The sequence below is a fragment of the Chlamydotis macqueenii genome, chromosome 8 (assembly GCF_036417535.1).
Source record: "Chlamydotis macqueenii isolate bChlMac1 chromosome 8, bChlMac1.mat, whole genome shotgun sequence".
NCBI classification, from domain to species: Eukaryota; Metazoa; Chordata; class Aves; order Otidiformes; family Otididae; genus Chlamydotis; species Chlamydotis macqueenii.
Genome location: NC_141563.1, coordinates 29832344 through 29847055, shown reverse-complemented (window position 1 = coordinate 29847055; position 14712 = coordinate 29832344). Strand labels below are relative to the sequence as shown.

The 14712-nt window shown below is 39.9% G+C and overlaps 1 protein-coding gene across 4 annotated transcripts in view; it reads left to right on the top strand.

Annotated features, from left to right (window-relative positions):
* The first annotated feature begins 3423 nt into the window (after nucleotides 1–3423).
* SPATA6 (spermatogenesis associated 6) overlaps nucleotides 3424–14712 on the top strand; it is a 50284-nt gene continuing 38995 nt past the window's right edge. For 3 of the 4 annotated variants that reach the window (XR_015259236.1, XR_015259237.1, XM_086753793.1), the window contains exons 1-5: nucleotides 3424–3515; nucleotides 9179–9316; nucleotides 10840–10888; nucleotides 11772–11813; nucleotides 13178–13302. Coding sequence is in view for 1 of the 4 variants with exons in the window: in XM_086753793.1 (XP_086609919.1) it covers nucleotides 3468–3515; nucleotides 9179–9316; nucleotides 10840–10888; nucleotides 11772–11813; nucleotides 13178–13302 (402 nt within the window). In the remaining 3 variants the exon portion in view is untranslated. The remainder of the gene's footprint in view (nucleotides 3516–9178; nucleotides 9317–10839; nucleotides 10889–11771; nucleotides 11814–13177; nucleotides 13303–14712) is intronic. The other variant, XR_015259238.1, reaches the window with a different exon arrangement.

Below are 14712 nucleotides of genomic sequence, written 5' to 3'. Positions count from 1 at the left end.
GTCCTTTGAAAGGATAAATAGGCATAGGTAAATAGAATAATCCATTTCTACACAACATCCAATCCCCTACGTACCTCTTTTGTATTACATCTTATTTTTCTCCTCTCCAAAGTAAAGCAGTCTTAATGTTTTGTTTGTTTGCCTTTTCTAATATGGAAATCTTTCCATATCTCCAATTTGTTGCTACTATTTGAGCAGACGTCTTGCTGGAATTCTCCAGAGTTATTAATGACAAGACAATTGTACTTGGTGATGATATCTAAATAAAGGGCTCGATGTGCAGAAAGACAGAGGTCTCTTTTGGCTGCTCCAGCAAGATTAGGGGCTTAAAGTAGGCAGAAAAAATGTGGAAAGCTTCTGTATTTCCTTCATTCTTATTGCCAGAATGACTGTGCAATGCTGCTTTGCACCCAGTGTAATGCTTTCTAAGTTTACGGAGAAAACGATTCTTGGCTTCTTAGCCAAAAGTGAATCTCTGACAAACTCAGTGATGTTAGACTGCTCTCTGATCTCCAGTCGTATCTGATCTGTCTAATCCACAGTATTTTTTACATTCTGAACTCTACAATATCCACTGTTAGCAAACCTGGCTCTTCCTATTTTTTCCACTTTACCTATTTCACAGCATATTTCAATACATGGAAACTCCAGAGGCCTGACCCTCAGGAGAACTGCAACAATGAGGCATAATTCTTGTGATAATCACCTTAACCCAGTGCAGCCTCACCCTTTTGACAGTTACTCATGGTTTGCAATGATAGAAATAAGAGCAGAATTGAGTATTTTGATGACACCAGAGTGCTTCCAGAGCAGGCATATTGGAGGGGCTGGAGGACAGAGAACGATGAAGCTTTTAAATGGAGGAGATTGCAACAATCTTAACATAATGCAGAGCTGTCATCCAGGCTTTTTATTGCATGGAACTAAGTATAAGTAGCATTACAAGAAGATTTACTTTTGTAAAACCAAACAGATTCATGCGCTTTCACAGCAGGGAAACTTTACAGCAGTTAAAACCTCAAGTCTATTAAAGTAGCATGCACTTTTGGTGGTTTTTGCTTATCAGTTTTGCTCATTAGCAACGGATTTGTGCTGAAAGTCAGGGTTTTCCCACCTTGTCCCCTAAATCCCTGCATCATTGTTCCTGCAGTGCGAATGTAAGACTAAATTAAGCACTTTATCACAACAAGGTCCAGATGGATCTCACACTGCTGCAGAAAGGGCTGGACAGGAAAAAGCACTGCAGCAACTGCCTTTCTTTCCAAGGTCCATCGGGGCAAAGTGGCAGAAACTCTGCAGACCAGAGGGACGGAGAAGCATCTTTGTGCTGCATGCCCAACCCTCCCATCTAACCCAGATCTTCCCCCGTTCACCAGGGAAATGCACTGAAATTAATCACCATATTATCACTTTGGAGGTTTCTGTCCTGCCTTGTGCTCTTTTTCAAGGGTTATAAAGGACTTCTGTTCCAGGGCACTGCACATGGATATTAAATGTTCATCACAAACATGATGCTATTTTTTATTTCAGCATTTATCTATTTTCTGTTCTTATATGGCCGTACTTACCATAATATCTCATCCTTCACAATATTTAACACATTTATCCCTCCAAAAAGCATGTATATGAAAGGTACCCGAAAATAAGCAATAAACCATTTTAATACTGTTACCATCTGAGGCTATGGATCTTGGAGAACTTTTTTTCTCATTAACTCTGAAATGCTATTCATAACCTTGAGCCTGATAATGCACAGAAAAATATTTTATCGAAGTGTAAACCCCTCCTTAATATATGTATTAGAGCTCTGCAATTCAAAAATGAGTCTTTTCCAGGCCCTAAATACAGAATGCTGTCTTTGCTCAGACAAAAAAAAAAACCCAAAACTTACAGCTCTTACAGAAATCACATTAATAAAAATAAGGTCTGCATTTCCAGTCACTTATTTATTTTAAAAGATTGAAATCTATACATCGACTAAATATCACTACTAGTAGTTGACTTTCGTCTGCACTGGTATAGCATGTTCTTTGCATAGTTTCTTACCATTCTTTTTTTTTTTTTTAAGCAATAAAAACTGAAACATTTTGAGAATGCTGATTCTTTCCAGATCACTTAGCATTAGCTTTCTTGATCACGCTGCACTGTTTTTCTTTGAAATTGTAAACTTAATATAAAACAAGCCATGGGATGCATTTGAGCCACTGCTCTCTTTTGGAGACAATTAAAACCATCCAATGAGTTTCCTCCCCTCTTTACAGCTGCACTTGTGAATTTGGAAAGAATTATTTAAAGACAGTCTCACAGTCTGAAGCCGAAATGAATTGCAGTTGCCAAAACGGAAATTCAAACTATTTCTATGTTATAGGTGACTGTAAATACTCTGAGAGCAATTTAGCAGCAAAGAACTGGGGAATATCATTGATATGGTCATAACGCTGATCAAGAGCAGTGGCATAAATCTGAATTTGTCTAGTCATGAAAGCAGAAAGGTTGGTCTGAGAAGAGTTTCAGATGTGAGCGTGGAGGAGAGTCTCTGAAGATGGCACCAGTCAGAATATACCACATCCACTCGGTTGCACCCACACAGGACACTAAAACTGGGTCCTCAAAGAGTCAAAAGGGCCCAGATGCCTAAAACAGAACATAGGTGATATATAAGTATGCATCAAAAGAAAAAAAAAGACAAAAGAAAGCATGGAAATTCACTGCTTTTTAGCTATTCAGCCCTGGAACTATGTAAAACTTGGTGTCCCCCCTTCCCAAAGGGGCACCTTGGCATCTGTCCAGAGGAGGCCTAAGAAACAGCAGGGATAAAAGACATGTCCGTGCTTTGTGCTGCCTTTCGGATGCCCCACAGCAGCTCCCTGCTCACAGGTGGCCTATCTGCTTCCTTGCTCCATGCCACAAGCGTCAAGATTTTGCACCGGTACACGCATCATTTAAAACAGCACCCATAATGTTAAAGGTCTGTCCTTCGGGAGGCTGCGGGGTGGGAAATTACTCCGCTTTTGATACACCCCCCAGCAGCTCAGGCCTGCAGGCCCCTGAGGGAAGTGCTAGCACTGCGAGGTGCAGGAGGCCTCAGCAGGCTGCGCGGATGCACAGGGGCGAGGACGGAGGGCTCTGGGGTGAGCAGTGAAGGCTCAGGGGCGGCCCGGGGAGCGGCTGCTGGGAAGGGAACCGGCACAGGAGAGCTGAGCGCGTCACAGCGGGAAGCGGCACCGGCGGCTGGCGCAAGGCGCTGTAGGAACGACGGTGGCCGCCATCCGGCCTCGGGACGCAGGGCATTGTGGGAAGGAGAGGAGGCCGCGCCGCAAGCCGGGAGCGGGATGGTGCGCAGGCGCAAGCGCGGCGGGGGCCGGAAGCGCCCCGGTTGCCGTGACAACGGCGTCGGCCCCGCGGCGCGGCTGAGCCCGAGCGGGCCGGGAGCTGGCGGGGCCCCCCGCGTCCCGGCCCGCCCGCCCATGCCGCGGAAAGCGCTGCTCTGCGTCCTGCAGCTGGACGTCCGCTCGGTGAGTGCCCGGGCCGCGGACCCCGCCGTCCTCAGCCGGGGCGCGGCGGGCCGCGGGCTGGAGGAGAAACCGCTTCCGGCGTCGCTTTCCGCCCCGCTCCCCACTCCACTCCTGCCTCTCAGCTGCCGCCCCGCTCTTCCGACCCGGGGGTTCTCCTGCGAGGCTGCTCCGGGCCCTCTTGCCGAGCGGGTGGCCGCCCTCCGTCTGGAAGGGCAGCTCAGGGGCCAGCTCCTGGGCCACTTCTGCCCCTTCTGTGTGTGTGCGCCCTCCCGCAGCCGGTCCCTGTGCCCCCCGCTGGTGTTAGCAGCAGCCGCGCTCCTTCACAGCTCTCACTTTCCTGTGGAAAAGGTCTTTTTAAAGAGACGCTGATTCTTGGGGAGTTGTATGTAGTGGAAAAAAAAGCACTCTCGAACAAACAGAGCAAAATAAATGCCGGGAAACGGCAGCTTGTACGTGGCATGTGCACCCCGGTGAGCGATGAGGGGACCTCACAGGTGGCACTGCACAGCTCTGAAGCACCTGGGTGTTAGGTGGGGGGTGAGGTCAGTAGGTGTGAAAGTGGAAAGTTTTTATATTAATCCCGTTAGGACCATTCCTGATGCACTTTGCAAAGTTTTCTGCTTATATACAAGGTGGGAGTAAATGAAGAGTCTGTATCATTCTCCTGCTGAGTTTTAAGAAGTAGTTGAGGTAGATGATAGTGCTGCATTAATCTGGAGTTGTTGGCTTCACGGGCCCTGGTTGCTGTAATCCAGAGGCTAGGCCTGCTCACGAGGCAAGTGCTGCCAGAATTCTTGCTGCTGAAAGAAAAACCCAAGGTGCCATCCAAAAAATTCAATGGGAGATCCAGAAAGTACATACTGAGAAATGGACTTGGTATTCCTAATTCCTTAACCAGCTTTGTCCCCACACTTGTGTGGCTGCTGTGAAATAGAGCTCTGTCTACGCAGAGGTGGTGAGGGTGTCTCCCTAATGGTGTTGCTCTGCAGTCTCAACAGCTAGTGTTTGTCTTCATAATAAAATATAAAATGCAAAGGCCCACTTGGTTCCTGGAAAGGAGCAGATGTGCTTTCCTCTTCTGTTCCTTCATGTGCCAGGAGAGAGTGCGGGGAAGGTGTCGCCCCAGGGTCAGGCTTCTTCCGTTGTAGGGTGTTTGTTGTTCACCCAAGGCTACAAATAAGAGTGTAAAGGGAGAGAATAGGAAATCTCCAACACAGATATGAGTGCCCCTTTCAGCACATGTGGGTCGTTCAGTTACATCCCTGCTATGCTACATAATTTCTCTCACATAGCCCTTTTAATAAGAGTATTTAGGCTGTTTTTGAAACACTTGTTTTGCATTTTTTTCCTCACCGAAGCCTACTTTGGCATTTCACGCCTGTGATAGTTTGAAAACTTTCCAGCCTAGTTTCCTTCTGGCTAGTTGATGCCCTGCTCTTACGCAAATGTCAATGTTGGCCTTTCACTTAAATAATTTTTTTTCCTTTCCTTTGCTCTCTTGATGTATTTTTTGGGCTGCAATCCTGTCATTTCACAATTCATCTTTGTCAGCTAAAGCGACCTGCTTCTTTTGGTAGTATTTTGTGTGATAGGCTCACCAGTCTTCTGTTCATTTTAGGATGGATACTACTCTTCCACTCTGAATTTGCATTGATCAGGATCAAAATTGAATTTAGCATTCCAGACGGGGTCTCACTGTTGCCGTAGGTGATGTCAGGGAAAAAAAAAACGTCTAACGTTCCTCCTATGTGTCTTAATATTAGTCTCTTCAGAGCTGCACTGCAGTTATGCTGACATTTATTAACACACTCATCATCTTCCCTTCAGACAACAGAAGATGTTGTTAATACAGAGTAGGTGCATCTCATTTCTATTACTCTGGTCCCACAAACAGTTTTTTTCTAGATCTTTTTGTTGACCTCTGATGATTTCTGAATTTTAATTGGAAAAATCTCATGAGAACACTCTTACTTCTTGTGTCAGAGTCATTAAAAATATTAAAAGGCATGGATCCCAGGATATATAAAGGAACGTTTTTAATAGTGACCTTCAGCTTGGTGCCTCACAGGTTTGCATGTTATCGATGCTGTCCTTTGACCAGTTCTGTACTACCTTAGGTCTTTCTAACTCCCGTCTTCTGCCTCATACATAATAATTTTTCACGTGGCACCGCATGGTGTTAGTGATATCCAGATAAATTAGATACTCTTTGTCCAGAAAACAAGCTTTTAAGAAAATGTCAGCTTTTGCTTGACTGATCTATTTTTATGAAACACATGCTGCTGGGCTTTCTTCTAGTCATGTTTTCCTCCATATCCTTTATTCTTTACTTATGGGTATTTACATACTCTGATTGGTGGGGGCTATAATTTTTCAGGTTTGTTTTTCTGCCTCACATGGGCCTTGTGTTTGTTATTTTTCAGCAGATGTTACTATCCCTGTTTTCATAACATAGATTTTAGTAATGTATAGATCCAGCAAGAAAAATTACATTCTTTCAGAACCTGGGCTCAAGATGTTTCAGCCTCCCTGTGGCTCCTTGGTCCAGGCCTAATGCATATTGGGGAACTTAAGTTTCCATAATTTCATTCTTTAAGTTTGGTTGTTTTTTTTTTTTTTTTCCTCCTGTATTCAGTATCATGAAAACCAAGACAAAATAGTCAGTTTTGTTTGGGACATAAATTTGTTAGTTTTCATATCCTGGTTGATTTATACTACATCCACTTGTTTTCTCTGTGTTTGCTTTACGTGCGAATGAAGTCTTGTCCAGATTTCTCATTCCTTTTCCTGTTCTTTTACAATGCTTTGTATATTTCTCAATTTCTTTGAAACATATCCATTTCTGTCAGAAGTTCTGTCCTCTGTTTTTTCCCTTGATTTAGGATACAGATGGGTTTTGCTCCTTTTGACTTAATGAAATTCCAAGGTCTTTTCCTATCAGAGTCCATGAGCTCTTTGGTTTATTTCACTGCTAGTTTTCTTCATTTCTGAAAGGCTGCTCTTCTAAAATGGAAAGCCTTGGTTAAAGACCTCACTTGTTTTATCCTGCCGTTAATTTAAATTGAATAATTCATGATTGCTCAGACCAAAATTTCATTGTGATTTGTTTTTTTGAGACTAATTTTGGTGCCTACCTCTGCTGCTGGCATTTAGATTGCTCATGTAGCAACAGAATGAAATTCACATTATTCTTCATGTCATTCCTACGTGGAGAATTCACAAACGCGGCAGTGACGGTAAGTAAAGCTTTAAGCACCAAGATGAATTAATAGCGTTGTGGATTACTGCCAGGTAAGGAGACTAAAATAGCATCTCTTCACATTGAGAAGATTATTTTTGCAACTCTAAGTCCAAAATACTATTCTATCTGGAAGCTTGCACTCAGCAGAAGTTAATACTGTCTATTGCCTTTCATAGGGAACTCTTCTTGTTTTGACGTTAATGGGTAATTAAAGGGATTGTTCAGGGCCTGCCTTTTTTGTTCATTACATCTGCAGCTACAGTTTTAAGACTGCCTGTAACAAACAAATGCCACGGGGTCTTGTGGATCAGTAGAATTCTGTTCCTTTCCCTGAGATGAATTCAGTGATTTCTTTATGGCTATTTGTGATGTCCCAGCAATAGGGCTGGTACACATTTTCCATCCTCCTGGGAACTGCAGCAGAGAGGTCCAGGGTAACACTGTCTTAGACATTTATCATAGTCCGCTTGGTTGGTTGTAAGATCAGGTAATTGCAGCACTGATATCCCTCTTCCGTAGCTGATCCAGAGATAATACTATTATAGTTTTTAAAATGGTCCCTAATCCTACTTGAACAGTTTGCAGTCAGATAGTAAATTCAGTTTATCTCCTAAGGGCTATGCAGCTCCATGCATCGCATGTTACAAGATAGATTTCACAAACGCCAGGTATACATGTGTCATTCATTTTTGGAGATAATTTAAAGTTACATGAACATGTAGTTTTGGTGTTCCAGCCAAGGCAATGAATTGCACAGTTCATCTCAAGGGTAGTAAAAGCATGAGTTTCCACCTGTGCTATCTTGCCCCACATGCTGATTTGTAAGAATTTACTTTATTTTACAGGATAGCCAGAATAAATGGCACCTGTTGTTTGCAGTTTTGCCCTCTCCAATGTCTTCAAACCTCTCACTTTTCATCTTCATAAATAGGCAAATAATGGTTGCCTTCTCTAAGGTGAAAGGCATGAAAGCTCAGCTAAAAATGATTGTAAATTCTACAAAAATGTTCAGAAGAAAAATGAGAACTAATCTCTGATGTGACTTGTAGTATGTAGTTTGGGGGATCTTGCCTGGTATGAATGAAATCTGTCTCACTCACTCACTCCTATTCACCCTTGCAACTGCATGAGTGTCATGCAAGCTGTTTAATGCTTGACAGTCTGTTTCAATTGGGATATCTGTTATTCTGGAATTTTTCTTGCAGATTTGAAGCTCTCATTTACATGGAGAGGAAACCCTTATTTTTTGTTTCCTCCTCGGATATTTATGTGTAGAAGCACTATTTTTTAGCTTATACTGTATCTGTAATAATCTATCATACATTTGTTTCTATTATTTCTTTCACCTGAGGCTGTTTTTCTGCTGTTTATATAGTTTTCTTTTAGATCCATTTAGAATTTCTCAAGTAAAGCGTTCATTTGGGAGTAGGACACTGTAACCAAAGCACTTATTTTAATTCCTGTCACTCTCGTCCTTTGTTTTTCTACATGGTAATTGAAAGTCTGAACACTTTCTCAGAGACAACCTCATATTTATTATACTGTGATAAAAAGTGAGCAGTAGAACTGAAGTGAAAGGTGACAATTCTGACTGGGAAATGGAATAAAACCGCATGGCTTGGAAAAAATAGCAAATAGTTTTGCAATGAGTTGTGTACATCCTTGCAGTGAAAACAAGTAAGAACATTGGATATTCATCAGGGTTTTAACAACATACTCACTTAAAGAATAAGAATTGTCCAGAGAAAGTTGAGAGATTAGTGGCAGCACCTGGCAGCCTAATGAGGAGCTTTCCCTGCCTTGAATACCCTCCAAGGTAGCCAGACTTCTCACAGAAAAGTTTGTGTACTGTGTGTCTGATAGTAACAGAACAACTGTTGCTTTTTCTTATTTATATATTAGAAGGCAAAATTAATATAATACTTGCAAATAAACTTTCCCTTTTTGCTGGCTGGACAGAGTACGGATATCTAAGTGTGTACATTTACCAGCTTCATGCTTTCTGTAGCTAGGCTAAAACTTGGACAGGTTTTTGTCTCTTGGCATCACGTAGACTTCATTCTACGTGACTCTTCATGTAGAACCCAGTGTGACCCTTGATAATTAACTCTTATATAGTCCATGCATGCCTTTAACTGTATTAACCTGGGATTGGGATACCAGGTTTCAGTTTTTGTTGAAGACAATGGAATAAGTTTGCTTACAGTAAAAAAAAATTGGTCCTGATTATTTTAAAATGCTGACTATTTTTCCTGGTCAGCCTGCACAAACAGAAAAGGAATTTTTTTTCACTCTAGTCTGTTACAATCTGACTCTCAGAAATCAACCATTTCAGTCTTGACCATTGTGTTTTTATCTTGAAAACAGACATTACTTCTGTAGCTAAAGTTCAGTTTGTTTAATGAATGTGTTACTCTTACAGATAACTTGCCCTGGAGTGCTGCTGAAAGACAAAGAGGAACTTTATCTCAGTGTCTCTGTACTTGGGCAGTACAAAAAAACTCAATGTGTCCCTGCAGCGTTTCCACTCTTATTTCAAGAAAAACTAGTATTTGAAAAGGTAAGATAATGTCAAGAGCTAATACAAGCCAAATAAAATCCATCCCAAACTCCACAAAAACTGACTGCAAAGCCCCTGAGCAGAAGTAATTACAATGATGCTTCTCTTCAGCACAAAGGAGTTGTGTGTCTATATTATCCACACCGTGACTCAAGAATTATGCCTATGGAAGATCATAATGTATGATTAGACTTTTTAGGTCTTTGTTCATTCTTTTGTGAACTATCCTTTTTTCAGTCTCTGTTTTCCTGCCTTGGAACTAACTGAATATTGTTGTTCTAAAAAATATGGCGCGGTGAACAACAAAGACTATACAATATAGGAGACTCAATTTAGTAGAAAGATAGAATAGCAGCTCAGGCCTTTTTGGTGACATCGTTGTCCCTTTGAGATACTTTTTTCATGGTTTGTCACCAGAATTCCCAGGTTGGTACTCTAGCCTTATAATTTATAGTTGTTTATCACATATTCTGAGTCCCTACTAGCTTCATTATTAGTACCACAGGGATAATGAAACACAGAATCTTACTGATACGATCTGGCTTCTTGACTACCTATGAATAATAATACTTTGCCCTTTCCAGTTCTTTTCCTTTAAGTGTCCCCCAGCACTTTGAAAACCAGACTGAGTAAACATCAATGATGCTCTGGTGATGTGGGTGCGATACAAACAGTGATAATTTCACCAGCTACTGAAGAGTAAAAAAGACCATAGTTTTTTAAAGGCAACCATACCACAAACTGCTTAAGGGAAATGTACTGAATACTGTTTTCAGTGAAATTTAGAGGAATTCTTAAGACACCAGTATCTCTTTGCTTACAAAAGAGGTGAACAAGAAAGCTGAAAATAATATCAATCTTCTTACAAATAGCTATTAAATAGGTCTAGATACTTGTGGAGCAGTAGTACTTTGGTATTCTTCAGTGTTTGGTACCTTGAACATTAAAGTGATCTACACCACTCTGCTGAGACTTTCGTACAGAATTAGGGGGAAGTTTGTTACCTGCTGAATATCCAGTGCAGCATCCTCTCCTATTCCTTGTCATCTATTCACATGGCATTCAGGTTAAAAAACACCTTGGACAGTACTCTGCACATGAATAGTCACTTCCATAAAAATGAAGCTTAAAGCATTACTAATATAATAAAGAACATAATCTTAATCTATCAGAATTCTAATATATTCAGCAATTTATCATTCTCTCTTGAAATTTTCTCAGACAATACTTATCTCTACGTGTTCAACTCTTGATGATGGCTCCTAATTTTAAATATGGAGAGGTAACCCTGAATGGCTAGAAAGCATATGACAAGAACCACTAGCTTTCAATGAATTTGATCATGTGCCAAATGATAATTTCAGTTTGCTTTCTTTTTCCAGTGGGGATAGGACTCTTGGCAACCATCTGAAGCAAGGAAGAATATTGATTTTCCTGCCTCCCCCCCCACCTTCTCTTTCCCCAGGGGTCCATCTGATTGCTTTGACTGTGCCATTATTATTATTTATTAATTTCTTTTCCAGACATTTGCTGATATAGTTGATCCTGGGGACCTTGTGAAGTTACTGGAACGTAGGTTCTGCTTTTTATGTATATTATGTTTTATGCATTAATGTCATGCATGTATGGACTCTCAAGACTTCTTTGAGGTTTAAAGTATGTGATAGTTTTTCTATCAGGAGCCTGTTCTCTGAAAAGGTAGTGGATAACCAATGTGGTATATCAGGTACTAAACAAATAGCACCCTAGCACTAGTGGGTTTTCAGAATAGAAGATTAGTTGTCAGTGCAGGCAGAGGTTTATTGCTGGTTTTGGTTACTAGTAACTTACCCAAAATACTGTTAACTAACAAAATGCCTCTAGAAATTTATGCTACGTGCTTTAGCAGAGGAAAAGGGTAAAAAGTCAAAATTAATGGAAAATCCAGCTGGTTGTCCAGACAGGTAATGGATTCCTTTAGCTGATCACTTATTTGGTTATTTTTCCAATAATAGAAGCATAAACCTTCAATTTTTGTAAAATTATTCTTTTAATTTTTTAAGAAAATTATATGTCTTGCCACATGTGGAGTATAATGAATTGTAGTGATATAACACTGGCTCTGAACTCAAACTCCAGGAATATGCTGCCTCATACTGAGAGTTATCTGGAAAAGTGGCAAAGCTTGCATCATCTCCTTCAAAAAAAGGACAAACTTGGCAGCAGATAGAACTTACCAAGTTCTAAGTCAAATTTAGAGTTGTCATTTGTATGCCGCTAATGCCATTGTGTTCATTTGTGGTATTTATGCAAGCTGTTCTTAATTTTCTCTTATTGTTGCTGTAGTTCAAATAATGTAGTTATGTACAGTGCTGTGAAGCTTAAATCAGAAAGCTGTTTTTCTTGGGTTTTGACTATGAGAATTACTTTCCATTTTACTTTTTTTTTAACTCATGAAAAAACTTTTCCTTTCTAGTTGACACAGCAGTACTTGAACTAATACAGCTCGTTCCTCCAGGTATTGTACCAGTCTCTTCATAAATTATGCAATTTAATAGGTGAATTTCCATGAGGACATTGCCCATTACAGCACAATCGCTTTTTTCAACACACATACAATGTAGAAAGCTCTTCAACAAATAGTCCTCTGAATATAAAATGTTAATAGATCAAGAGGATCTCATTCTTGAAAGAGAATAATGACTGAATATTGAAATGTACCATACTCAGGCTTAGGAAAGTTATAATATTTTATAAATGGAAGATAAACTGAAATCATCCAGTGCACGCTTATTAACTGCATCACAATTCACTTGCAAAGTGGCTTCCTGTGAAATTTCAGAGTGCATAATCTTGTTCTCAGAATGACACTTTTTTTCCCTTCCATTTTAATGGTGACCATTGGGAAAACTCTGATCCTCAATGTAAGTATTACGGATCTCTTGGTATGTGTGAGATAATAAATAGTGATTTGTCATACTTCTGTTATTGGTTTGTGTGATTATAAAAATCTATTTTAATGAAATTCAAGTGTTCCCATGAATAATGTAAATCTGCATTTTATTGGAAATAAAGTCAAGTTTTAAAGAGGACTTGTTTGGAAACTGTGGTATTAAAAACACTCTCTGTCACTTGTCCTTAGTACTTTCAGGGAAACGATTGCTCTCTCAGGTAGCTCACCAGACTGTTTACTTGAAGAAATGTACTGAACATGGATTTTTGTTGCAGGAGGGTAAAAGATCTTGGGTAAGGAATTTAATTTCAAAGGACAGAGATAGGTGTGATACAGCTCAACATAAGCTGACAAGATGACTGCAATGGCACCATTTAATTTTTTTTTTATAATATACATTCAGGGTTTTCCCCTAAAGAAAATATTTTTTTTAAAGTAGCAAACCGTGATAGTGAGAAAATGTTGAGATAGTGATTTTGATGCTGCTTGCACATCTTTCTTACTATGATGCTTAATATTGCTACTACTATTACTACTGTGTAATATGGAATGGTATGGTTTTTCATAAGGGATTTGCTGCCATTAAAACAAATACTGGTTTCTTCTGTGGCATGGAAGGGAAGGAAAGAGGAAAACTAAAGAATTGCCTAGAGCAAACTTCTCATATGTCTCTTAAAGAAGATTGTGTTAACTGTTCTGTATTTTTTTTTTTACAATAGCAGTGAAACATACTTTCAGAGTAGATTCTGCACATTTCTGGTACTGATTTAATTTGATGAGGTTATTTCCTAGTGTTATACGAGTTTTAGAGCCATGCTGTTATTTTGTAAAGAACAAATTTTATCTTAGTTTCAATATGGTCATGTGTGTGGTGCCTGTACTATATGGCTTTGTCTATTTTCCAGTTAAAGTATATATTTTCTTTTTAGTAGGAAAAACTTTAGCTACGTATGAAGAAAATACAAGAGAATTCCTGTTCCCTGACCCTAAGCTTACCCGTGGGCACCATGGTTTAGATCGTGAGCTTTTAATGAAGAGGTCGTCGTCTTTTACAGTGAGTGAATATCTGTGGATTGTGTTTGTGATAGTGTGTTTCACTGAAGAAACCCCTTGAACTACTTCAAATGAAAAGCGATTACTTCTGACAGCTTTTGCCATTTCAGGTGTTCAATGTACAAATCCACAGTTGAACTTTGGTAAAGGTATAATCGTTTTTCAAAATGTTCCAAGAAAACATTTAATATGAAAAAGTTAGTTTCCACTTGGTTTGCAATGTGGCGCTATGACGTCTTCCATTCAATTTAATCTGTAGTGCAATTGGTAGTTGAAGGAGATGCAAAAGAACAAGGACATGTCCTATCAACTTCACAGTTCTCAACAGATAAACCATGTAACCCTCCCTTCTCAGTCTCTCTTTGTAGCATTTTGTTTCAGACCATTTTTGGTACTGTGTAGGATAATGACAGTCAGTAGAAATTTATAGTGGCCCTCCCTGAGGTGCAAGATCACCACTGAAATAGTAAGTTACTGAAATTTAGCTTAGTGCTTTATTATTGTTTTTCAGTTCCAAAGTCTATTCCTTAAGATCTGTTCAGGCCATTCACACTCGTTTAGTAACTGACTTCTTCTACAGTTTCAGAAAAGCTATGATAAAGACAACTAATTGGCAGAATAAGTGCAATGAATTAATCTTAGTTTTCTGGAGATAAGGGCTCAAGTGAAAATGACTTTATCTCACACTATTTCATAGAGTTTGACTGTTGAATCTCAGGTACCAGTGGGATAACTCAGGAAGGCACTTTGAAGATGATGGTAGTGACGTCGGACATGTGTTTTGGGGTTTGTTTTGTTTGTCTTATTTTGGTTGGATTTTACGAATGGAGTGGCAGGACATTTGGACTGGGAAGACGGCGACTCGGTGGTCCTCTCCACTGTGATTGGATTAAAAAGCACATGGCAGGAGGGAAATGCTGATTAAAGGTCATTGGTATCTTTTAGCTGGTATTATCTTTCCCCTGCAAGGGCAACCTCGACATTGCCTGGTCACTTGCAATTAGAAGCGCTAATTTGGTGTCTAATGCTGTGCTACATTTGAATGAATTAAAGCTGTGATTTTGTGATACAAAATGTATGGTACTGCAGCAGTTTAAACTATCCCTGTAAAAATAGCCATTATTTGTTGGCCATAGCATCTCTTTGATATGGTTTATCCTATGCATGTTAGTAGTGGCTCAAGAGAGGAGGTGGGACTGTATTGCTTTCATATTACTTACAGAAAACTTACTTTTCTAGTGCTGAGGGAGAATAGATAGGGAGGTAGTAATAAATGAGATGGTGTTAGAAAAATGGTTTCAGATTTTTTGTGAATGCAATATAATGAATCTTTGTAGAAGCAGAAGATGTGATCAGAGTCATTTGGATGTGTGGCTGAATGATGACACTTGTAGCTTTAATAAGTTGACTG